The following is a 13,158-nucleotide window of genomic DNA, read 5'->3' as shown; positions in this document are numbered from 1 at the left end:
AAAAATTGGCCACTAAAATTAAAAGACTACACGCTGGGGGTCGAACACAACATGATCTTTGTAGTCATCAATCCACAGAGCATCAGGATTGCTCCTGCAGATGACAATGTTCTGGTTGTGGGTGTCAAAGCTACTTCTATGGAGTCTCAAGACCAGTTGCCCATCAAACATGCCCACCACTTCCACCTTCCCCTTCTCTGTGGACATCACAAACCTTGCCTGCCTCTCCATGCCAGACAATCCTTGCTGTGAATTCGTGAATAGTCGCCACGACTCCTCCACCGGCACCGCAAACTCTCTCTTCCCTTGGATATCCCTGCACTGGAAAATGTAATGGTTTGCTATGCCCTTTCTGACCATCTCCCTCTGCAATATTGCCAAATCCTCACTATTGTCATTCACCTTCCTTATAATGGGAGTTTGATTCCTCAAGCTTATGTAGTGCCCTCTCTTGTTGAACTCCATTACTGCTTTCTCTGTGACATCCAACCACTTGTAATTACCTGCAATCTTAGCATCACTCTCAAAGCACCGGCCCGCGTTGTTACGCCGCCAAAGTCCATTATAATCCTCCGTGTGCCCGTCATTCCCAATTCTGGAACAACTAACAGCTACAGCTTCACTTATGCCATTATTACTCAGGTCACTCTTTGACACAATCCCTCCATTCAGTTTTGGCGTATGTGAGCGGCCAGTCTGCGTGCTGTCCTCCCTCCCATCTATGGTCTGATACTCACCATCCTCCATCTTCAAAAACTCAGCAGGATGTGTGAAATGGACTGAGAATACAATCCTTACATGTGGATAAGCTGCATGTATCATATCAAGCATTGCAAAGAAATTAATGTCAAATCTGTAAGGGAAATATGCCAGCTCTTTCGTCCCAATCCTGATAGTTAGTACGCCTGCCTCTGCAAGATCGATAATGTACTCTGCCAATGTGGTATTAGGTAGAATCATGGGATCACCTCCTGATAGAAGAGCTTCAGAAATCTGGAAATGTGGGTATTTTCTCATGCTCACAGGCAAGCTATTGAACTCCTTGATATACCGCGCCGCATCCTCACTGCGGATGACGGTCTTCCCGCTCTTGTTCGTGAAGAGATCAAATCTGTAGCAATACCGGCAATGAGCACTACATGTCCGGCCACAAAGAGCAGCACCATCTCATACTTGTGAAGCAAGCCAGGCACAGGCGAGTATTTGTTCTGGTTAGAAGGATCGACAGAGCCCGATAGATCACGCGTCTCCTCCGGCCTCGCTTTAACTAGATTCATCAGGCTCTCGCTTTGCAAAGCAAGGTTGAGGTAATGATCTGTAATCTTCACCGTCATTCTCGCCTCCACATCTCTGTCTGTGGATTGCAACTGCTGCAGCTTTTCGAGTTCTTGCGGGGAGTAGACCGTCTCGAAGCCCAAGGGGATTTTTCCAGTGAAGAAGGGCTTTAACCCTACCACCCCACTCCCATACAAGCCTCCTCTGTCAAACCTTGTGTTCTCAATCTTAGCTAGCAAGCCCTCTTTGTCGATGGAGGGGCCGGTTGACGATGTGCTTGGGATTGGTAGAGGGGGTGTAAAGATGGTGCACAGAAAAGATGACATGCCTCTAGCCAGCTGCAGCTGCAACGCAGATGTAGAATTTTAGAAGGCCTCAGAAGTTACCTAGGCTACTGTGATGTTGGAATGGCAGGAAGCTTGAGAGTTCAAAAATACACATTAGCCATTCATATAAGCTGGCAGAAAAAGAGGCAAAGCTTGGCACACATGAAAGCTACCGTCCGTTGGTTTGTAGTGAGCACAACTCACATGAAAGCTGGAGCTCTCGGGTACTGATTATAGAGAGCAAAAGGCTGACACTTACAGTACAACTTTTAAACATTTTCTCACTTTGAGCAAAAGGTCCTTTTTCTACCCCTTTTTTCCACCCTAATGTGAAAAAAAAACATAGCAAGTGTGAATTATTTTTCTCATTGCTTTTTTTTTTTTTTCAATTGTCACTTTTCTTATCCATGCGTCAAATTTTCTCATTCTCAAAATGAGAATAAATCTCTTGCAAAATAAAGTAGTGACGTGAAAGATAATCAAGCTCATAGTTATTATTTTCTTTCTTCAATTCATAAGAGAAAAAAATTGTTGATGCATAATAATTGTTCATCCTATGCAACAAAAAACCAAATTCACAATATGAAAATAATTTTCACTCATGACCTTGCAAGTTCATGGTGTGAATTTTTTCTAATTTAGGCTCTTAAAGATTGTGTTGTACCACAAAGTAGGTAAAAATTAGCACCATAAAAATATTTTCATTCTACATTTATATTGCTAGTGCAAATATTTTTTACTCACACATCTTATAATGATAAATATTTCCTCTCTTAACTGAGAGAATTATTAATCTTGAGTGTAAATTATTTCCACTTTTGACATTGAAAATTTTTCATTCTTAAGCTGATTTTTTTTTAACGAGCTAATTAATACATTGGATAGGTAGAAAACCAGTGGAATTTATTTCTAGCTGGAGCCTTGTCCTTATTTTCTATGTAAAAGAGAGACATTAATGGTCACCGTTAGTGCAAAAAATTGAACATGGTAATTTTTTTTTCTCTTCACAATGACCAGGGATTTTAATTACGCGATGACGCATTTTGTTAAATGTTAATTATTGTTGTTATTATCACTATTTTTTTCATGTTAATAATATATCTAATGTCATGACTTATGAAAACCGGTAGAAAACGTAGAACCGGCGGGGCAACCAATAAACCTCGGCAGGCCCGACGGGCACTTTACAAACCCCGGCGGGCCCGGCGGGCAAAGCAAGACTCCCGCCGGTCCGGTCATGTTCCCTCTCCATATTTGGCGGCTCTATATAACCTTGTAGTAGACATCACATCATATCACCGCTTCCTCTAAATTTGGTCATCTTTTAAAATTTAGAAGAAAAACTAAAGGTAAAAAAATGAATAGTCTTTAAAAAAAATTAAAACTTAATGAAACTCTGATCATGGATCATTAGTTCTTTTTTGGACTGAACTGATTTTTGAAAGGAGGTAGAAAGGTGAATCTTTGGGTCGGTATCTCTACATTTGGGATGGACTAATCTCATGTTTGGTTCACCGTTATATTTGCTAAATTGATTGCTATATTGATTAAACCTTCTATCATAGGTCATTAGTTCTTTTTTGGACTGAACTGATTCTCGAAAAGAGATAGAAAGGTGAATCTTTGGGTCGATATCTCTACTTTTGGGATGGACTGATCACATGTTTGATTCACCGTTGTATTTGCTTGCTATTCCGATTAGAGCTCCAATCATGGGTCATTAGTTCTTTTTTGGACTGGACTGATTCATGAAAGGAGGTAGGAAAGTGAATCTTTGGTTCGATATCTCTACTTTTGGGATGGACTGATCACATGTTTGATTCACCGTTGTATTTGCTTGCTATTTCGATTAGAGCTCCAATCATGGGTCATTAGTTCTTTTTTGGACTGGACTGATTCATGAAAGGGATAGGAAGGTGAATTTTTGGGTCGATATCTCTACTTTTGGGATGGACTGATCACATATTTGATTCACCGTTGTATTTGCTTGCTCATGTTTGAGTACATTGAGGTTTATTCCCTTCAGGCTTCACTACTACGCTTGTGTGTGATATTGATTATAACACTAATGTTTGGTTTGAATAATACTTGAAAGAAGAGATAGCATACTGAGCTATGTTTATTGGTATTGCAAGCATCCAATAAGTATGTCTTCCACCGGGAATGTGAGCGGTGATGTTGGTGTCTCAAGCCTGGCTTCCTTGAGGAGACCTCCTACCTCGATGCTAGGTCCTGCTTCACAGGGCACCACTTCGCAGGGCAAGTGAAAGGCAGGTGGAAAAAGTCCAGGACCGGAGTGGAATTTTGCCACAAATTTAAATAAGTATCAAGATTGGAAATGTAACTTTTGTGGCGAAGAGAAATCTGGAGGAGCACCACGAATAAGGGATCATTTGCTAGGTGGCAATACCAGAATCCAAGGAGGAAAGTGCAAGGGCTTAGGTGCAGAAGAAGCAGCTATGTGCTTAAAAGCTTTAATTGGTAAGTTAATTTCCACGAGCAAAAGATCAAAACTCTCTACTTTCGACCATCACACCCCCGTATCGATAAGATCAAACCAGTATGAGGATCATTGGGTGTAACGCCCACCAATGGAAGCACTCAAAGTAGGGAACCAACTTCTCATATCGATGGAAGTGCACCTCCAAACCATGGATCTCCTGACTTTCAGGTAGGATCGTCAAAAAGTAGACAGGTTAGCTTACAGACGAGCTTCAAAACACTTGCCTTAGAAGAAGCACAACTTGCACTAGCTAAAGCCGTCTTTTTCACTGGGGGATCATTGGCCATTGTCACCCGTGATGCATGGAAGTCAGCTTGGAAACGCATTGGGGAGTATGGTGCTGGATTTACCCCTCCAATATATCACCATATGAGAAACCAACTGTTGGATAAATGTTACACAAGCACACAACAGGATATTCAAAGGGTAATATTAAATGCAACAGAACAATCTGGATACACCATAGTTAGTGATGGTTGGTCCAACGTTCAAAGGCGGCCATTGATCAACATCATGCCTGTATGTCCTCGTGGTGAATGTTTTATCAAAGCTGTGGATTAGCTCTGGTCAAATAAAGTCTGGCAGTTTTATAACTGACATCATTGGCGATGCAGTTGAGGAACTTGGAAAAGAAAATGTTGTCCAAGTAATCATGGACAATGCCAAAAATTGCAGGGCTACAGGTAGAATACTTGAAAGTCGCTTCTCACCTATATAGTGATGGTTGTAGTACACACAGCTTGAACTTGGTATTGCAAGATTGGTACAAGAGGGAGGACACAGAGTGGTTCAAATGGATAGTAGACAATGCTCGCTTAATAGTCAAGTTTGTTTTGAAGCGTCAGAGGGTTCTTGACATGTACCGTCAGAGGATGTCTACTATGTTAAAACTGCCGTGCGAAACTAGATTTTGCACCAACTACTATACGGTAGAATCACTAATAAAAAATAAGAATGCTGTGATGGAGACATTTGTTTGTGCCACTTTTTCAGAATGGGAGCTCGGATGGCCAGCGTGCTCATCGCAATGACCTTGGATGCCATCTTGCGAGTCTCAAACTCTATTTGATAGTGGCCACACCCAAGGAGCTGAACGTTGATGATCTTGCCCACCTCTGCTAGAGGGCCGGCCTGGAGGAGATCACGCACCTCCCCTTTGATGGATCTCGTGCCGAGAATTATGCACATAACAGAGGTGGTCTGAAGGTGTGCCACCTCTGCCTCCAAGCTTGCTTGCTCTATCAATGAAAGAGCAAGTCGGATGGTGGTTTCCGCAGAGTAGGGGGTGAGGGGGCTTATGTCGAGTCCCTGATGCGTTAGTACTGAAGATGCAAGAAGATCTCCGTGTTTTTATGGATAATCAACTACAAAGCTGGCGTACACTTAGCTGCTGAGATGAGACCACAGCCACCCACTCAGCAGGTTGTGGTGCAACACCCCGAGTCATCCAACACTGACAGAGGTAAGAGTGTTGTTCCCGAGGGTTTTGATGCTGTTGATTGGGCACAAGCTACAGAGGATTGTGCTGAAGCCCAGGCTCATGTATCTTGTTTGCAGAAAATGATTCGTCGATTTTGTAAGGAGCGGCGCAGGGTCTGTTTTTGGGTGGAGACCTTAGCTCATTCTTTTTCTCTCAGCATACCACCTTGCCCTCCATTTTGGTCTTCTCTTAATAGATACCTTTCTCGCTATTATCCTTTACATACACCTCTTGCTCCTCTGCCACAGGCGCCTCAATCTATTTCTTTGCCAATGCAGTTTATTCCTCGGGCCCCCTGGCCGGAACATTTCGAGATAGATCCACATCTTTTGGACGAGGTCTATCGGGCACATACTGCAGATTTTTGAGGTTTTGGCTATATTGATATTTCCTCTTCACCAGAGAAGGGTACAGAGCAACCACCGGAACCTTCCAACCAAAGGTGCTGAGTGTGGATTCGCGCAATCCACCGTGCATGCTAGGTGTTACGACATTAGCCGCACATGCGGTCTTGCGGTCCTGCGGAGGTCTGGACACTGCGGATAAGGAGTATGCGGTATGCGGCGGCCGTAGCGGCAGTTCTTCACAGGATATCATGGGACAGGAGTGTGTGCACCGTTCCCGATCTGCGCTAGAGCAGCGGTTGTATATGGAGGGACATACGTGTCTTTTGATGTAACTTAACCGATCTCTATGATATTCATGGCATCTACTGTTGTAACTCTGTGTCTGGATTACACATAAATGAAGCAAGAGGTGTTCTGGGCCTATGTACTGTGTACTTCCTTCTCTTGTCATTCAATATGTTGATGTTCATATAATGTAGTTGCGGGTAATCATTCCTGTAATGCCTATTGCTCCTGTGCGGGAAATAGCTATTACAAGGAAAGATATGTTCTTTCCTCCCACTTTGAACTTCTTGAGCTTGGATGACCTCTTCCATGCGGCAAAGGATTTCCTATGGCCTCTTCTCTTTGATGGTTCAAAAGTTACACCTTTGCTTTCTTCAAAAGATGAAGAATTTGAGGAAGATGGAGAAGAGGGTGACCTCTTTCTCGCCTTTTTCTTGCCTTGTTACTCTTTGTCTGCACCATCACTTTCTTCATAAGAGGAAGAGGATGAAGAAGATGGAGAATAGGGTGACCTCTTTCTTGCCTTTTTCTTCTCTTGTTTTCTGCCATCCCTCTTTGAATTATGGTGTGGAGAAGTGTGCGATCATCTTCTCCGTTTATGACGTGATGGAGAGTGTTTTTCCTGCTGTCTTCATGGAACCATCTCCGCCGAGGTGGCAGGAGACTCACTTCTTTCTCGTTCTTTTGGTGGGAGCTCTTGAGTTCTCCTTTGGGAAGGAGATGCATCCTCAAGTAGTAAATTTTTGAGCCCTTAGTACGAATCCTCTTCTTCTTCCCGAATCAAAGAGAGGCCTCTTTTGGAAGTCTCACAAGGATGCTTCCTAGTTAATCTCTCGTCATGGTGGGGAGTTTGGAGAATCCCATGAGCACGTAGCTGCTGTTGCACTTCACTTTGGAGGGATGGATTGCAATTAATAATACCAACTATTTATAGCTAGCTTGAGGACCTCCCTTCTTGATCAAGAAAAGAGAAACCTTGTGCTTTGATATCAATGTAACATTAATGGCCTAGTAACTTGTGTGTAGCGGAAAATAGCATAGACATGGTGAGCATTTCATAAGAATAGATTCCTAATGAGCATAACAAGAGTGCTTGGATGGAGAGAGCAAAAAAAAGCATAACACCTAGTTAGATAGGCATGAAAAATACTTCAAAAGAGAGAGAAATTAAGCTATTGACAACAGTTGAGTACCGGATTTACATGGAGCCGGGGTTCCCCCTCCAAAAGGCTTTGTATTATAGGTTTCCCCCATCAAGGGAGACATTTTACAATATAATACTTTGTGCTCCTTCAATATCTTGCTGGTGCAATGAAGATGGAAGCTTCAAGAACCATGCACACACTTATAAAACACAACATCAATTCCCTCACTATCTCAGACCCAAGACCTCACACACCTTTGAAGATGGTGAGAGCTAGCGGGGTATGAGAGTAGATTGAGAGGAAGGAGTAGTCTTACAAAAAAGAAGTATATCTCCTTACCTAATCACTCATAATAGCTTAGCATAGCTTAGTAATTATCATGGTAAAGGATAAGAGCATGCATTGGAGCTTGGCTCTTGGCTAGATTTGCATCACAAATCCAAGAGTTGTTGGTGTAGGCCTCCCTTCTCACAAGCTTGGAGTAGGTGACGAAGTTTTCATTAAAGCTTGAGAAGGAGAGAGAGTCTTCTTTGCTTCACACATGAGATTGTGTGATTGTGTGTGATAATCCTTGACAAAATCAGTCCCCTCTCTCTCTTGGTCAACCCTTCATTCTTTTTACTCATGCTGACACCCCATTGGACCCTGCAAAGCCTAGCCAATGATAATTAAGAAGCATAAGTGATAGCCTTGTGATATGTGTCCCCTTTTCCCCTTTTGTGAGAGCTTTAGGGAATTTATTAATTCAAGTAAACTCTCATTGGACCCTTTAGTCTTCTAGCCAATAGGAATTAGGCAAGCCATTGGGCTGCTGAATGCTCATTGGACCCCTTGGTAGACTGGCCAATAGTCTTCTAGAGAGCTTAATTATTACTGGTTCTTTTACTAAGTGTTTTTAAATGAATTAAACTAGATTTTCTCTAGTCTAATTCTCATTGGTCCACCTCTATGGCCATTCAATAGGATTTGAATGCACCTTGAGGGCAATTGGGCTAGGGAGCTGACATGTGTCCACTATGCCCTTTGTGTAAAGGGGCTTGCATGAGTGTGTGTGTGTGTGTGTGTGTGTGTTTCTCTCTCATCCCCTACTAAAAGGGGGCTCGCCCCCTCCTCTTTAGGAGCTTGCAAAGACTTTTTGTACACTATCAAGCATCCAGTTTTCCTAAGCATTGACCTAACCTTTGAATTTTGAAACCATAGCATTTTGGAAGTCTTGATGGGCTGAACCTTAGGTTTTGGAAGCCCATTGCTTGCACATTGCTCTTCTGTAGATGGTCCCCCTTTGGATCCCTATTTACCCTCCTTTGGATCCCTAATGTGACCAGTTTGCTAGCCTTACCAATAATCTAGCTTTTTCTCCCTTGGTACTTTCTCATTTTAAATGATCAGTTTAACATGAGAAAATCATTAGGAGAATTAGATATTAGTTATTATGACACACACCCCTTGTTGGCCTCTGGTTTGAGCGCCACGAATGCATGTCTCTCTTCCTTCATTGCTGCTATTAGGACCTCCCATCACACTCGAGAGTTCTGGATTTACACTAAGGTGCCCCAAAGGTTGGGCACCTTGACTTTTTTAACCCTAAGGGTGCTTCCACATCCGTTAACATCACCTTGAACATGATTCTTGCGCGAAAAATCTTATTTGCCTGCATAGTATCAACATGAAGTGGACACAACTTGTACAATTTTTGTAGATACTTCGACATGGTCTGCAAATTTTGGCAAGTTTCTCTTGAAATCTTTTCACGTGTTTATTGAAATTTTCTCGCCATCTTCACACTGTTCAAGTTATGGTGCAAAGTATCCGTCAACTTCCACTCATTATTCCAAAAAGTTAGGAAGTTGGCGGCTTTCAAAAGTTAAACTTTGGTGGAAAGTGAATTCTAATGTTCATCATCGACATAGCAACTTACTTTGACTTCACGGTTTTGATCTAGCAAGGCTAATTGATTTTTCTATTAACGTTGCTCACTTCCAATCCTCTTTAATTTCTCCAGAAGATTTTTAAAACAATGTATTCCTCTTTTCTTACTCACATAGCACGGATTTCGATATTGACATACATCATATTTATGATTTTCAAAACCCTGCATCGGTTCCACCTCAGGTTGCCCTACGGTCAGCCACTCTCACATGGGGTGCCTGCATGGAAACTGGCCCAGAAGATAGCATAGAACTGCTTGATATGCAAGAATTTAGGGTAGTGCCTGCATGGAAACTGGCCCAGAAGGTTGCCCTACGGTCAGCCACTCTCACATGGGGTGCCTGCATGGAAATTGGCCCAGAAGATAGCATAGAACTGCTTGATATGCAAAAATTTCGGGTAGTGCAGACATGCAATTTTGCACAGTTAACTGTGTTCAAAATGTTTGATATGCTTGTGCAATTCATGCAACAATCGTCCAAGGGCCCAATTATGAGCAAACTGGGGTTTCTTTGGTCCCCCATGTTTGGGATAAATACCCATGGTATGAAAAAGAAAGGCTCCAATCTAGAGGGACTACCCCTTCTCTCTCAAAAAGAAGTGGATGACTTGTTAAAGAATAATGAGCCACCAATTTCTCAAGGGGAGGAAAAGAGCACAAAAAGGATACTATGAACATATTCCTCAGCAAATGGGATGGTATTCACGATCTTAGACGCACTCTAGATGCCAAGGTGTGGGAACACAAGTAAAGGATGTACCACTAGAGATTCAAGGGGATCATACGTTCTTGAATTTCCAAGTCATAAATATGGATCAAAAAAATGTGGTACTAATTTGGGAGTGGTTATACGGGTTAGGGTCCCCATTATAACGTACCTATGAGCATAATAGTTTGATGTTAAAATCCAATGGTGTGCACGTACTACTGTTGGGAAAGAAGAATTTCCTTCCTCACCACTTATACGTACAACCAAGCTTATGAATCTCTCTTCTCAAGATGAAATAGAATATTTTTTTGTGCTACTCGTTGCGTCAATTTTTATCAAATGTTGATGATGGTTTAATAGATGATGATTCCTTATTAACGCCGCATTCTTCTCTCTCTTCTCTTCCACCTCTAGCTTCTTCTCTATCACCAGAACAAGCAAATGATGCTAGTAAATTTAAAGAACTATTAATGGAAATACAAATATGTGTCTCCAAACAATTTACCACTAGGATTACCGTCGACACGTTTTGTACAACATGGCATATATGTGGTTGCAGATAGTAAGCATGTTAGTAAATTCACCTATAGAATGATTCATTCTAAAGCTATTGAGGTGGAATGTCAGCTTGTTGACTACCTCAATAGAGGGTTCACTCTACCTAGTTCTTCACCATGGGACTCTCTCATTTTGCTGGTGGTGAAGAAAAAGGATGGTAGTACGCGCATGTGTGTAGATTATTGTGGACTAAACACAATTACTATTAAGAACAAGTATTCATTGCCTAGAGTGGATGAGTTATTTGATAAAATCACCATGCTAGTATCTTTACAAAGATAGATATATGGTCAAGGTATCATCAAGTATGCATTAGGCTATTGATATACCCAAAACTTCTTTCCGAACAAGGTTTGGACATTATGAATTTTTGGTTATGTCCTTCGGGTTGACAAATGCGCCAATTACTTTCATGATGCTTATGATTAGTCCTAATTTGGGCAAGTGTTTTATCGTTTCTCTCAATGAAATCCTAGTGTATATTGCCTCTAAGGAAGAGAAATTACAACATCTAAAGCAAGAGTTTGAATTATTATGAAAAAAAAAATGCCAAGGATTTCGAGTCTGATAGATGAGACTTACTATTTGGGGGCATGTTATTTTGACTTTCGATAGATCTTCATATAAATAAATCCAAATTTGATTCCATTCATAGATGTTCTTCTATTCAAAATCCAAAAGAGCTTTAGATTTGCAAATTTGCAGATTTTTATTGACGATTCATAAAAAATTATGCTCATATTGCTGCTCCTAAGACGGATCAATTGAAAGCCAAGGGAAAACCTTGCAAGGGGAGAAGCTCAACAACAAAGTTCTGATGATTTTAAGGTCACATTAGCTACAAGTCCTATTTTGACTATTGTAGACCCTGTGAAATTGCGTGTGCTAGAAATGGATGCTAGTAATCATGCTATTGGTGTAGTCCTTTTGCAAGAGGGAAGGCCAATTTCATTTAAAAGAAAGAAACTTGATTCTATATAGCAAAATTACTCTACTTATGAAAGAGAACTCTATGCAATAGTGTGTGCGTTGAAAACATGGTGACATTATTTGTATGGAGCTCAATTTGAGATTGTGTTAGACCATGAGATATAAAATGGTTTACACAACAAACCAATTTAAAGGTTTCAAAGGTTATGTGGGTTGAGATTCTTCTAGACTATGATGCAAAGCTCCGGTATTGGAAAGGATGATACAATGTGGTAGTTGATGCTCTTAGCCATATGCTCGAGATCAACTCTCTTCTCTTTACATTGCTTTGAAGTGAGTTTTTGGAATATTTAAGGAAAAATATGAGCATCATGAAACATACTCCAAAGTGTGGATCCATGTGAAAATGAGGGATGCTTCTCACTCCAATGCTAGTAGTGTGTCTTTCTTCTCCACACACAATTCTCCTCTTTCGAGTGATAAGGTGCAGAGATGGAAGAATTTATCCATAGATGATGGGTATCTACTCCACCAGGAGAGAGTTTATGTATCGATGGATGCATACATTTAGTACCAAATTCTTTATGAATGTCATGATAGCCCTAGTGCAGGGCACCTAGGCATAAAGAAAACTTATGCACTCGTACGATGATGGTTTTACTAGCTGGGTTTATATGGGTATGTTCAAGACTATGTCTTGCATTGCCAAAAATGTCAAGTTAATAAAGCAGAGCACCTGAAAGCAGGAGGTCTCTTACATCCTTTGAAGATTCCCAATGGTAAATGGGAAAGTATCTTTATGGATTTTATTGTGGGTTTTCCAACCACTGTAGGAGGTCAAAACTCGGTGTAGGTGAAAGTAGATTGATTGACGCACCAAGCCCATGATTATAACTCCAAAGTTAGCAAAGTTATTTGTTGATAATCTATATTAGGCTTAAAGCATGTTTAGGTGGTACCACTTTTTGCACCTTTTGGTGTTACAACTTGCAAAAAGTGGGGACCAATAAAATTTTCACAAATTTACTTAAAAATTGGCGTTCCTTATACTTTACATTCTCCTTAAGAAGAGCTATCTATTGATATATACTATGATAGGTGATATTTTGAATGAAGTGTGAGAATGGGGGTCCCAAAGTACTAATTTAAGTAGTATCCAAGACACCCAAAAGTGGTACCATCTATATATGCTTTGACCCACTAACTATATGGACTGCCCAACAATATTGTGAGTGATTGTGATCCCAAGTTTAACATTCATTTTTGGAGGACTGTTTTTAAATGATTGGTCACACAACTTAACATCACTACTGCAAATCATCGATAAATGTATCGAAAAACTCAACGTGTTAATCAGGTGCTAGAGGATATGGTAAGAGCATACATTATCAAAAAGCAATTTGATTGAGAAGATTATCTTCCTATTATAGAGTTTGTTTTATAATAGTGCAAAGTATGTGACAACTACTTTTAGTCCTTTCATGCTTATGTATGGTTTTCAACCTAGATCACTAATTATGGAGGGGTTGGAAATTGAGAAACTTCAGCAGGTCAAGGATCTTCTCCAAGATCATCTAGATATGCTGAAACTTGCTCGTCAAAATGTTTGACAAGCACAAGATAGAGACAAAAAATACACTAATGAGAAACATCGGCAAGTACCCTTCATG

The 13,158-nt window shown here is 40.9% G+C and overlaps 1 protein-coding gene across 1 annotated transcript; it reads right to left on the bottom strand.

Annotated features, from left to right (window-relative positions):
* Positions 1 to 1,019: 1,019 nt before the first annotated feature.
* On the bottom strand, positions 1,020 to 1,763 carry LOC147448006 (uncharacterized). Its single transcript, XM_086524471.1, has one exon. The coding sequence runs from the start codon at positions 1,599 to 1,601 to the stop codon at positions 1,020 to 1,022; it is 582 nt and encodes a 193-aa protein (XP_086380597.1). The 5' UTR covers positions 1,602 to 1,763.
* Positions 1,764 to 13,158: the final 11,395 nt, after the last annotated feature.

Source organism: Adiantum capillus-veneris, chromosome 11 (assembly GCF_014529385.1).
Source record: "Adiantum capillus-veneris isolate H3 chromosome 11, ASM1452938v2, whole genome shotgun sequence".
Lineage (NCBI taxonomy): Eukaryota > Viridiplantae > Streptophyta > Polypodiopsida > Polypodiales > Pteridaceae > Adiantum > Adiantum capillus-veneris.
This window is presented reverse-complemented; position numbering and strand designations above follow the sequence as displayed.

Bases quoted from the DNA above. Each gene is read 5' to 3' on its own strand.
- LOC147448006 (XM_086524471.1), bottom strand. From the start codon at position 1,601: ATGTCATCTTTTCTGTGCACCATCTTTACACCCCCTCTACCAATCCCA.